The sequence below is a fragment of the Denticeps clupeoides genome, chromosome 10, assembly GCF_900700375.1.
Source record: "Denticeps clupeoides chromosome 10, fDenClu1.1, whole genome shotgun sequence".
In the NCBI taxonomy this organism is placed as follows: Eukaryota; Metazoa; Chordata; class Actinopteri; order Clupeiformes; family Denticipitidae; genus Denticeps; species Denticeps clupeoides.
Genome location: NC_041716.1, coordinates 5351615 through 5364935, shown reverse-complemented (window position 1 = coordinate 5364935; position 13321 = coordinate 5351615). Strand labels below are relative to the sequence as shown.

The 13321-nt window shown below is 44.4% G+C and overlaps 1 protein-coding gene across 1 annotated transcript in view; it reads right to left on the bottom strand.

Moving 5' to 3' along the window:
- The window catches only part of prex1 (phosphatidylinositol-3,4,5-trisphosphate-dependent Rac exchange factor 1), a 55616-nt gene that overhangs the window by 8803 nt on the left and 33492 nt on the right, over window positions 1–13321 (bottom strand). The window contains exons 17-27 of the mRNA XM_028993054.1: window positions 13065–13157; window positions 11460–11608; window positions 11183–11268; window positions 7989–8125; window positions 7013–7124; window positions 6616–6797; window positions 5543–5704; window positions 5082–5292; window positions 3568–3847; window positions 3081–3287; window positions 56–144 (exon numbers count right to left, since the gene is read on the bottom strand). Of these exons, the coding sequence (XP_028848887.1) occupies window positions 56–144; window positions 3081–3287; window positions 3568–3847; window positions 5082–5292; window positions 5543–5704; window positions 6616–6797; window positions 7013–7124; window positions 7989–8125; window positions 11183–11268; window positions 11460–11608; window positions 13065–13157 (1708 nt within the window). The remainder of the gene's footprint in view (window positions 1–55; window positions 145–3080; window positions 3288–3567; window positions 3848–5081; window positions 5293–5542; window positions 5705–6615; window positions 6798–7012; window positions 7125–7988; window positions 8126–11182; window positions 11269–11459; window positions 11609–13064; window positions 13158–13321) is intronic.

The window sequence follows — 13321 nt, the reverse complement described above, 5'->3', positions numbered from 1 at the left end:
TCATACAACTGCGTATTAGTGAGTGTGTGTGAGGGAGAACCCGTTGTGTTCTTACCTGAGCCCATCTCATCACTGCCCAAGTAGGAGCTGTTGCTGCGCACACTGGTATAGGACAGGACCGAGTCACGGTTACTGTTGCACTCACTACAAAAAAAAAAAAAAAAAAAAAAACACACACACACACACACAAACGTTACCGTTAATGAATTTTCCCCACAAACATTTTCAGTTCTTACTCTTAGTGGAGTTATGAAGGCACAAGATGCAAATGAGGTGGCTCCTGGCACAGCAGCAGTGTGTGTGAATGTGGTAGTGTGTGTGAATGTGGTAGTGTGTGTGTGTGTGTGTGTGGTGGGGTGAGGTGAGGTGGCCCACAGGAAATTTCAGTTCTGATCCAACGAGTAAAAGCCACATAGCTACAAACACTCTACACACATTACTATATACATTTGAATAAGAAGAACAAAGAAAAGGGATTGTCATTGTGATACACTGCAGCACAGCACATGGTGACACAACGAAACGTGTCCTCTGCTTTTAACCCATCGCCCTTGGTGAGCAGTGGGCAGACATGAAAGGAGCCCAGGGAGCAGTGTGTGGGGACGGTCCCCTTCAGAGTGGCACATCAGTGGCACCTTGGTGGTTCAGGATTTGTACTGGCAACCATCTGATCTTGGGTCTGCTTCCTTATCTCTGAGGCCACCACTGCCATTATTAGTTTCCAAGAGGAAAATAATCATGCAACGTCAGGAATAGTCAGGAAAAAGGCCTTTGGTGCCGTAAACACTCGTCACTTGTTAGTACAGAGTGCAAAACACTCACATTGCACTTCTGACAGAAGCTTTAAACACGTGTCTTCCCATAAGCCTGAGCGCTCCACCATAAACATGCCTGCCCACAGCCTGAACCTGAATCCGCGGTCTGTGTGTGTGTGTGTGTGTGTGAGAGTGTGTAAAAGCAGCCGCCCATGCTGCACTTCGGTTGATGGAGGTCTGGTGCTGTCTCCCAGCCTTACGTAATCCCCAGCAGGCGCCCAAGCTCGGCTTTCCCGCCCCTCCGGGAGCGGCTTCCAAATTTAGTGAGGCGCAAGCCAGGAATGGGAAGCAGCCTGGGGCGCTATGCTAACCCCCCCCCCAGCCACTACCAGATGTGCAGGGCGTGAATGAACAAACCCTTTCTATTTTCTCTCTCACTCTCCAAACCCATCCCGATCTCCTGCACTCTTCTTTTGTGTTGCTCCCTCTCCATCCCGCTCCCTCTCGGCCCCTGTTGCAGGATTACTGCGGCGTATCGCTGACAGCAGGCGCTGGGTTCAGATTAGAGTGAAACAGGAGGCGGGCCGTTAGGGTGGGCCGAGTGGGGGGGAGGCGACAGGATCGTGGTTTCGGGTTGTGGACGGGGCTTGTGCAGTTGGGACTGATGTCGTTTCCACCAAAACCAACTTCCCTTCTTCTGGATGGACTGACGAAATGACTAGCCGCTGTGATTATGTGCTTTTTGGGGTTTTTTTTTTAGCCATTTAAAAAAACAGACATCGGAACGGCGGAGGGAAATGTCAACAGAGCAGGTTTACGTAAAGCGAACTCGCCGCTCTGTTCATAAAAGCACCTGCGGGAACGACCAGTGAGTTGATGATGGATTTACCACAGAAAACCCCGTATAATGTTTTTCAAACTCATAACAAAATAACCAGAAGACTAAATAACCCCCCTAAATAACTCTCTTAAAGGGACGGTCAGTCAAAAATGTTGGCTTTTTAACTAAATTAGCCTGTTCCAAACATCAAATAATAGACAATATCAACTTATTTGGCCCTGGGGACCAGCCATGTCAGGCTCTGTGGCTGCAGGGCTCTGCATAAATAATGTACTAAATGTAGGGTGACCAGACACTTTTTCCTTGACATGTCCTCTTTCTGAGAACTGGAAATTGTGTCTGGCTGGGTTTTTTTGGTCACGTCATGGGCATCCTACACACGCTAGTGGATCGGTTTCTCCCCCTTGAATTTTGGTGCAGAGAGAATATTATTTCAAAATTTCCTTGGTAATACTATTTCTGAATGAAAAAATTTGACCTCTGTATAATCTAGAAAATCTAATACTGCACACATACCGAAATCTAACAATATGATACCATCACAATAAAAGGGTTACAATTCAATACAATCCAATATTGTGATACTCAACACTTGTGCACATTTATGATTATTAATTTTTATTGATTCAAAACGTTTCATAACACATCTGTTTCCCATCTGTTGGGTTACTGTACGCATCGCTGCTCTTAGGCAGATGTGACCGCCAATAAAAATCTGAAATAACCAGGTTGCCCAACTTCAGAACTATTTTCAGCTCATTCGGCTTGATTTTTTTTGTGACAAAGTGTAAAGAGGCAAGTTTGGGCCACACCCTGTGACACAGGCCTGTAGCAGGAGGCTGGAAGTGCTGATTAGTATCTCACCACGTTCCCTTGGTCACGCCCACAACTTTAAATCAGACTTTCTTTTTAATTACTGGGGCAGGAACAAGCGTGAAAAGACTGTCCCATCTGCTCATTTACTTGGGGATTAGGCCACGAATTGGGTTCTAAGTGAATAAATTAAAAATGCTCAATACATCCTGCAAGCAGAAATCTTGGATTGAACCACTGGTATTTGGTAGTGGGTGTTGTCCCCAAAATGACTATAATCAGTTTGAAATGTCCAAGAGAACTGAAAGAGAACAGAAGAGGATGGGACTTGACAGGGGTGAGTTTAAGGCTGCATGGGTCCAGCAGTGTGTCAGAAATAACAACACACCAACAAAAAGGGTTTTACTTTCAACTTTCCCCTTGCCTTTACCCTCCTAAACTGCTGAACATTCACACTGCTAAAATCATAAGGCATAGCTTTATATACCCTGTTCCAGTATATAAGGTTTGGACCATATTGTATGTTCTTGTTCTTTAGACTGTTGTGCTTAAGAGACACCATCAACCAGAATTCACGTCCTTGGCCAATAAATGCAATTCTGATTCTGATGTTGCTGCCAGTCATTCAATAGGCATACAAATTGAGTACCAGTTGTGCACTGCAGCCTCACCTGTAGGAGTCTCTGTAGCTCATGGTGTCGTGGCCGGAGTCGTCCTGCTCTTCCTCGTTCACCTTGAAACACACACGCTTGTTGCCGCCAGGCTCTGTCCTCTCCAGCTCGACCTCGTCAGACACCAGGGGAGGGGGTGGTGTGCTGTTGTGAGTGGGCGGGTCAGTCTCCTGAGGCTGAGTGGGCTCGGTGATGGAGGACAGGAGGCTGATGGACAGAGAGAGAGAAACAGAACAAATGACAATGACGGGAGAGGCTGGTGGAAAAATGCACGGTTCTCTGTGGTTTTAAGCTTTCAGGCAGAGGGGTGGCTGTCTGCAAGAATCTGAGATTTGTGTGTGTCTGTATTTGTGCATGGGTCTGTGGTACAGATTACGATCTGTCTGAATTCACTCCAGAATTCTCTGTCATAATGTGATATTTGTTTGGGCATTTTGATTCAATAAGAGATCCGTTTCGAATAACAGGTCACGCTTTAGGCACTTACACGTTAATCTGGGCGACGTACTGCTTCATCTCCCTGACCGAGACGTCTAGACGACTGTAGAGGTTCAGGTAGGAGTCCTGGACCTCCATGTCTTCCTGTTTGAGCAGGAAGCTGAGGCCACCCTCGCCATGCCCATAGCCGCCGTACGGATTCCCCTCGCCACAGTTCAGACTGTCCTCCAAACACTCGCACTCCTCCTCGTCCAGACCCCAGCTGCGCCAGGAGGGGGCGCCCATACTGGTAACACAGTGCACAGTGTGGGACATGGGGTTCAGGTTAGCTATAAAGAGAGAGAAAGAGAGAGTTAATATTCATATTATATTATTGAAAGAAAACAAATATTTTTCTGTACTGGCTTGTATTGCCTGATATTTGTAATTGCGTTGAATTAACGTAATAGACATTCGGGACAAAATTGATTGAAAAATGAGATGGGAATATAACACAGAGAAGTAAACAACAAGAAGATGAGATTATCATATTCAACTAGTGCATAGTCCCAAAACAAACACAGCATGGATGCATCTAAATAACAATCTACTGTGGTAAAAGTCACGCTTGTTGTCTCCTGGGAAAACAGCATAAATCTCCACATGCAAAGAATACTGAAGCGCTGGCGGTTACCGGCACAAGTGGCAAACAGATGTTAAGGAGACACACGCTGGTCACAAAGGAATGATCCAGAACAATATAACACAGTCTCCATCCAGACGAAAACAGCAGACAGCGTGTCGGGTGTCGGTGTGTTGGAACAGGTGTGGTTTTAAAAACCAAAGACAGATGGCGTGAGGTGGATACCTGCCACGTGGTGCACTTACCTTCCCCTGGGATAATTGAATTTGGTGTCATTATCAATCCAAAATTATTATCAATCATCTGACAATTCTCAATTTCCACCCAAACATACAGCACATGGTCAGACTTGAGGCTTATGATGATTACAATACCATTTTGTCTTAATGATATGCAGAAATAACAGATACGACAACAGTCGTCCTTGCTTGATCCATCGAATATCTCTAGATGCATACGGCCAAGAGTGGAGCGCACGGTGTATTGGGACGATTAAGCAGAAGCCTTAAATTGGGACTAATTTACTGAGCTTTGGATTTACGATGCTCTTTACTTAAGAGCATCTGGCTTTAACTGTGCAGCCCAATGACTATTTTATGAGTTGAAGTGATCATGAGCAGGAAATGAGCTAAAATGGGACTCTTGTTAACGGCATAGTATGGTTAATTGCAGCCCACACCCTCCAATTTGATTTGTTGGGACTCAAAGAAACCACATCACATCATGTTCCAGCCTTTTCCTATAGTTTCATTTATAAAAAAATTTTATAAAGCACTATTCATAAGTCAATGTCCATCGTGATGAGTGTGCAGTGTTGGAGAGTTATATATTTTTGTCTAGAATCCAGAATCAAAGTCCTGTCCAAAAATCTATACTTTTCAAGACCTACGCAAGAAGATGAACCTGCAAGATGAGCTCACACAACAAAGAGCAAATCCTACCCTGGTCTGGGTCGAGTCCAAAGAAGGAGTTCTTCCGGCCAAAGCGGATGCTGAAGGTGCGTCCGATGGAGGTGCTGGTCTTGGGGCAAGACACCTGCATGAGGTTGAGGTGACAGTTGGTGGGGACGAAGTCCATGCAGCCCAGGGCATGGGGACGATTGGAGGCCTGCTTGAACGAGGGCCAGGCTTTGCTCCTCAGCTCCTGAGCAAACTGAACGGCAACCGAGAGAAGCAAACACAGTTCGTTCCTGTTGAATATTTGTTTGGTGTGTAGAGGAGTAGATTACGTGCTTTTAGGAAGGTAAACACTGGGACTGTAGAGCTATGGAGTTGACAAGGTTTAAAATGAGTCACAACCACAGCCGCACACAAAAATTACTACTGATTTAAGAGTTGTAAGTGATTTCAGCTCAAACTATATTTTTTACTACACAGCAACAGAGGGGTGGGTGGAACCGTACTTGATGGTAGCATTGGATCCTCCGGTGGATGTTCCTGAGCTTTGTCTCGCAGTTGTCCCGGAACTCAAATTGAGACATGGACACCATCTGCTCGCCCTGAGACATCAGTTGGCTGCAATTGCTCACAAAATGACTGTCGTCCCGTGCAAAGGCCTTCAAAATCTGCCAGGTATAAAATCAAACACAGAATATGACTCCATGCATTCTCCTTTGAAGCTGGTTAAATGCTCTCCATATGGAGACGTTACGTGCAAACCATACATCACTTCTGATGTGACTGCTCTGGGCACCACATGCTCTTCTGAAGCGGCACCTCCTGCCAAATGCTGACAAACAGCATTAGGCTAGCCCTGCTAATTATTACGACATGTCCTCCACAGCCAACAAATCTTCTTCCGACCGTTCAATCATTTTCCTGCTGTGTGATTTCAGAGGTCGGCTTCTCTCGAGGAGCTTTGGATAACACTGTTTACCAAATTCGGGTTTAGTGCTGGTTGTTCTTTATCAGGGTGTGAGTTATTTTTTGCAAAAGTAATCTTATTTCTGTAAAATATTTGAGTGAGATTTGCCTATTTACCATATGTTTCTATTTTATTTCCTGAATAAGTGCACATGAACCAAGTTCCTTGTACATTTAACATGCTTGAAGCGATTCTGAATCTAATGAAAATAGCTGCTAATTGTGTCCTTCTCAACATAGACCCGTTCAGACAATCAAGAGGAAGTGGAAGGGAAGGGAGGAAGCTGCAGAGGAAGGGCGCAGTCTTGGTTCCAGCACTATGGACGTGTGAGGATGTGTGGATACGGGGTTGATTCCCTTGGGAAATTACACGGAGTGGATTTTTTGATTGTTATCAGTCACCATCGCCTGATTAAGGCCAGAGACGACAAATAATAATAGAATAATCACATGTGACGCTGCTTCTTCATCCATTTACATTCAGACTTGCTAATCTTACAGTGTGACTTCCTTTCATTAATCACGGGTTGTGACCCCTGGAGCAATACAGGGTTGCATATGCTGGTCAAGAACACAATGGATTATAAAAATAAGAGCACGTGTTTTTATTTACCTTGGCAGTGAGGGTGAAACAACCTTTAGGCTCCACCATCTTCTCCAGCACATGGCTCTTGATGCCAGCCATGCTGACATACTCATACACCACACCATGCTCCAGCTGCACGTTGTCCACAAACATGCTGACCAGTGGAGCGCCATCCGATAGTGGTGAGTGGCCCAGGTTGCACTCTGAGTCTGCGGAGTTGAGACAGTGGAGTCGAGAAGTTCTAACAGTGCTTTCTCAGTTTCTTTCTGTTAATCCAGACCTGGATATTTATTCATTTATTTCAAATGATTATCGGTTGGTGTATTTGCATTCATGGACAAAACCTACTGCAAGACAATCCTTGGATAAATAATTGCAGATGACTAGTGTAACAGAGACAACATGCAAGCGAACACACACACACCTGTTCCATTGGTGCAACAGTCTTCCTCAGTGTCTGAGGAGTCCTCATTTGACCTGAGTGATCTCTCCTCCTCCAACTCTTCAAAGACTCTGTATACCCAGTGTCTAAGGCCCTTCACACACACAAGTTTGATATGAGTTTTGAACCTGTGAAAACTGCACTTTTTAGAAGCATATTGCCCACTATGGCATGAAATGATTGAATGAGGTTGATGTTTAAAAGGCAGTGCAAGTTCTCTCTGTGTTAGTGCTGGTGTGCCCACAAGTTATTCAGTATTATGAAATCATGGAATGAGGTTGATGTTTAAAATGAGGTGCAAATTGTCTCTGTGTTAATGCTGGTGTGTCCACAAGTTATACAGTATTATGGAATCTCACATACAGTTGTGTGCGTAGGCTAATGGACTGTAAAAACAGCATAATCTTGTCTTTGACACACCCCACACTGAGTTTCATTTTTATATTTGGAATTATTATGTAAGCCTGAAAAAAACATATTTTGTGTCTTTAATAAAGTGCTACTACTACTACTACATCAAGGGGTTGTTGGTCTTGGTCGTGTTCAGCTGTGGCTTTGAGGTTTAATATCTACTGACTGTTTTTTTACGTGTCAGTGAATCCATGCACATTAATAGAGAATCATAAACCAACAAGAGGTCACAGTGTGCAGTCTTCTTTTCACTGATTTTATCACAGTCTGTTTTTAGAATTCTGGAAGACAATCTGTCCTCTTGTGATTTTGTCTTTCTAGGTGATAACCAACCAGATTATCTTGAGTTCATATATACCCACTGAGATTTACTGAGAGTTTATTTTAAAGGCCATAACATATGGATTTCCGTTCAGGTGTTATACTGTGAAATTATGAAAAATGTGGCAATTCTACACATATTTGCCTGTGTAAATAATTCACTAAGTACGTGTGTGGTTGTGAGCAACTGGAATCGAAGAGTTGTGTAACAGACAGGACCCCGTACCCAGTTCATAGTTGGATCGGCAGCTTGGGTGCTGAAGTGCTCTAGAACCTCATCACAATGTGACCGGCTCATGCTGTTCCCGTTGACCTTCTGGACACACTGGCCGACATGGAGACCCGCCACTGCTGCTTCTCCACCTGTGGGCACACACACACACACACAAACACTAATAAAATGGGACAGTCCCTGTCATAACATGTCCCACCAATGAACGCCTGTGGTGAGCAGAGGTGAGCAGAGCCGTGACCTGACGCGCAACAGCTGGTCACATCTGCAGGATGTTTCATTCCATTCTAATGGTGACTGTAATTGAGGACTTTACCAGTTTCATTTAAAGCAGATGATGTCATGACACCTGTAGAAAGGTTTTAATATGATATGTTTCACAAGGAATACAGACCGACATCAAACCAACTAAATAGACACACACACACACACACACACACACACACACACACACACACACAGCTGGCAGAAGCAGTGCAGACAGAGCAGGAACAGAGCAGCTTGTCGAGTCCCAGTGAGACGTAACAAACAGCCCAGCAGCGAGAGGATTCTAGTCTGGGAGTAATCGCTCAGGGGAACGCTCCTGGTATAAATAGCCTCTCGGTGTTCTGGCGCAACACGCGCCGCCACTCGCGGTGGGAGGGCGGCCTGCTCCTCTGGCTCAGAGATACAGCCCAGCCCTGGCCCTAGGGTCAATTAATGCGTTGCAGGCTATGACGCTATTAATCAAGTTTACAAGAAGGTGTAACGCTGAACTGTTTTTGGACTGTGTGTTCCGTGGCGGAGCGCCGCACGGAGTCCCATCTGCCGCGCACATCAGCACACCCCTCTCCGGCCCAGTCCATAAATCTGCGCTGCTCCTTCATCGAGGAAAAATATCTGTCTGGCAGACTGCAGCGGAGGCAGGGAGGGACAGTGGGAGGAAGGAAGGCGGAGGGGAGGGGTGAGAGGCTGCACAGAAAATGGCTTCTGTCTGTAATGAGATGCATGAGACTCCACAGGTAGATATGGCAACTGCGGAGACGGGAGATGCAGAGCTGACTCCGCCTTCTGAGAGAGGAGGGGGAGGGAGTGACAAGGGGCAAGAGCGAGGCAGAGAGGTAGACTGAGCATTGGAAAAGATTTACAGACTGACAGACAGAAGAGACAGAAAAATACAAACAGAAAGATAAGATAGATAAATAGAGATAGACAAAGAGACACAAAGAGGAAAATACTGAAAAACAGACAGGCAGAAGACAGAAAGACATGGGGGCAGAAAGAGATTAAAAGTGACATAAGTGGTAAAGAAAAAAAATGACAGAAATAATTAAGGGGCAGGGATTAGAAATACAGGGAGTGCAGAATTATTAGGCAAGTTGTATTTTTGAGGAATAATTTTATTATTGAACAACAACCATGTTCTCAATGAACCCAAAAAACTCATTAATATCAAAGCTGAATGTTTTTGGAAGTAGTTTTTAGTTTGTTTTTATTTTTAGCTATTTTAGGGGGATATCTGTGTGTGCAGGTGACTATTACTGTGCATAATTATTAGGCAACTTAACAAATATATACCCATTTCAATTATTTATTTTTACCAGTGAAACCAATATAACATCTCCACATTCACAAATATACATTTCTGACATTCAAAAACAAAACAAAAACAAATCAGCGACCAATATAGCCACCTTTCTTTGCAAGGACACTCAAAAGCCTGCCATCCATGGATTCTGTCTGTGTTTTGATCTGTTCACCATCAACATTGCGTGCAGCAGCAACCACAGCCTCCCAGACACTGTTCAGAGAGGTGTACTGTTTTCCCTCCTTGTAAATCTTGACATTTGATGATGGACCACAGGTTCTCAATGGGGTTCAGATCAGGTGAACAAGGAGGCCATGCCATTAGTTTTTCTTCTTTTATACCCTTTCTTGCCACCCACGCTGTGGAGTACTTGGACGCGTGTGATGGAGCATTGTCCTGCATGAAAATCATATTTTTCTTAAAGGATGCAGACTTCTTCCTGTACCACTGCTTGAAGAAAGTGTCTTCCAGAAACTGGCAGTAGGACTGGGAGTTGAGCTTGACTCCATCCTCAACCCGAAAAGGCCCCACAAGCTCATCTTTGATGATACCAGCCCACCTCCACCTTGCTGGCGTCTGAGTCGGACTGGAGCTCTCTGCCCTTTACCAATCCAGCCACGAGCCCATCCATCTGGCCCATCAAGACTCACTCTCATTTCAACAGTCCATAAAACCTTAGAAAAATCAGTCTTGAGAGATTTCTTGGCCCAGTCTTGACGTTTCAGCTTGTGTGTCTTGTTCAGTGGTGGTCGCCTTTCAGCCTTTCTTACCTTGGCCATGTCTCTGAGTATTGCACACCTTGTGCTTTTGGGCACTCCAGTGATGTTGCAGCTCTGAAATATGGCCAAACTGGTGGCAAGTGGCATCTTGGCAGCTGCACGCTTGACTTTTCTCAGTTCATGGGCAGTTATTTTGCGCCTTGGTTTTTCCACACGCTTCTTGCAACCCTGTTGACTATTTTGAATGAAACGCTTGATTGTTCGATGATCACGCTTCAGAAGCTTGGCAAGTTTAAGAGTGCTGCATCCCTCTGCAAGATATCTCACTATTTTTGACTTTTCTGAGCCTGTCAAGTCCTTCTTTTGCCCCCCATTTGCCAAAGGAAAGGAAGTTGCTAATAATTATGCACACCAGATATAGGGTGTCATTTGACCACACCCCTTCTCATTACAGAGATGCACATCACCTAATAAGCTTAATTGGTAGTAGGCTTTCGAGCCTATACAGCTTGGAGTAAGACAACATGCATGAAGAGGATGATGTGGACAAAATACTCATTTGCCTAATAATTCTGCACTCCCTGTAGTCCTACATAATAAAAGCTTAAAAGCAAAAGATAGAGATAGAAAAGTGTTAGGGACATAAATATCCTGTCATTGTTTAACAGCTAGTAGCTGTGAAGTCAGGGTGAGACTCAAGGGCTGTTTCAACGTCCCTGGTGACTGAACTCAAGACTATTTCTATTTTGGGAACTGCTCCTGCTCTGGCACACTGATCCATCTTAGGGACTGATGAGAGAGTGGGAAAAAGAGGGGATGATGGTTCGTATAGGGACTGGCATTTTACGTGACCATATCGACCAATCAAACAACAATATGTAATTATGCACTACTGGTCATACCTTTTCTCACTGCATAGACATATGGAGGGGAGGAGCCTCGCAGCTTGAACGACAGGCCATTTGGACAGTCTGGAACCTTCACAACCCTTTAAAAAACAGGGTACATCCGCTATGAAACTATAGTTACTGCTGTTTGTAAAGTAAACTCAGATTACAATACATATATTTTTCTATTCTACATTTATTAAAGTGCTATGCATTACCTATGCATTAAATATACATCCAGTATATGTATAGTGTATAACTGTGTGTGTGTTGCAACAATGTTATGACTCACTCTCTGCTCTTTGTGGCCACCAGCAGTCGGAGGGACCTCCGAATGCAGAAGGACTGGTTCATCATGGTCTCCACTTCAGCCAGTGGTCGGAGGAACACCAGATCCTCGTTGATGGAATAGATCTTCCTGCCTGCCTGCAATCCAGCCACCTACAGGAAACAGAACCCACTATTACTGATCTGAAGACAGCCTTGCAACACAGCCCTAGTTTGTTTGAAGTAGGGCTGCGATAAATTATAATTTTTATAATCGCCTAATCAGATCATGCGTACAGTGAATGTAAAATGTACACTTTATTGCACCAGCATGCATCTGCTCTAATATAACAATCATTAGCTTACAGCTTAATGTGTAAAAAAATTATAATAATTGTGTGTGTGTGTGTATTTATATATATATACATACATACATATTTATGTGTGTGTGTGTGTGTGTGTGTGTGTGTGCGCACTTGTGTTTTTTCTTGACAAAGCTTGGCTTCATTCATTTACACACAGCAGGTGTCTCAGAAAATGAGGTACAACAGAAGAAGAGTCTGTTCACGGCTGCTAATCTCCAAGGAATAATGGTGACAATTGAACACACGCATACCTCACGTGAAAATGTTTGTGTGTCTATATATGTAATGTGTAATAGGCCATGCATCTACTATACTGGTAATTGTGAGTATAGCATTTATATCCCTGTGGCTTTATAAAGGCAAGGGCCATGTGTGCATCCGCGCGTGCACACACATAAACAATAACACCTCTATTTCCCACTACAGCTGCCATCCTGCTTCTCCGGGAACATTTAGTATTCCCCACTCCACCACCCCCCCCTTCCCTATCTGAAGCTCAGTCACACAGCACTGCCGCTGTCCTCCGGAGAGCAGAGCCGAGCAGACTGGAGCGGAGCACAGAGAAAGGATCTTTGAAGGGAGAAGAGGGTAGGAAAAGATAGAGGGAAGGTAAATAAACAAAGAAATGAAAGAGAGTATTGAGGGGTCGGGAAAGGCCCTTGTGTGTGTTTTCGTGTGTGGTTAAGAGTGCAAAGTGCATGTGCGTTATTTTTAAGAAGGATGAAGAATGAGATGAGGCCTAATGGCCCTTTGAAGAAAAAGAGAACGCGAGAAGCAACGTCTCAAGATGCACACAAACACACTCCCACTTCTAATAGTCATCTTACTCTGTACCATAGTTACTCTCAGTTAAAAATTATGGACATTGTAAGATATTATATGCTATATTCCGTACAAGATATTTAGGTGAAGCCCTTAAGAATTCCTGAATTTGACCATTCAAACAGAGTCCAATCAGAAACGTGCTGTGATGGGTACAGCATGTTCCGAACAGAAAAACAAATGCAGCGAGAAACCACGCAGAGCGAGACCTGACCTTCATACTGGAAAACCACAAGAAGCAGAAGTGTGTATTAGCGCTAGAAAACAGGAGGCTGCAGCTCCCCTCGGTAGATCTTCATTACATTGGTTCCAAACAAAACATCTAAGACGACACTGCTGGACACTGATGCAATGCTTCAGGGGAAGATCTGCTTTACATATGCTGCTTTGTGACGCAACGGTGTCTGGGTGTGTATCATGTGTGTGTTTGCGCTGCTCCTCACCTCTGCATGAGAGCCCCGTCTCACACTTTTTACCACGATCGCTTTGTTTTTCTCTTCAATCTCGAACCCGTAGTCTTCCTCCTCTGGGTGGATCTGACAACACAAGCGCAAATGAATTTCCATTTGTAAGTTTCAACTGCTGGAAACTGTGAATTTCTCTCTATCTGGTGACAGTGAAGGGAAGAGACACCACATTTCATGAGGGACGTCCGATAATTTACTGAAGGTTCGGTTTTACAGAGGCACGGCCACACTAA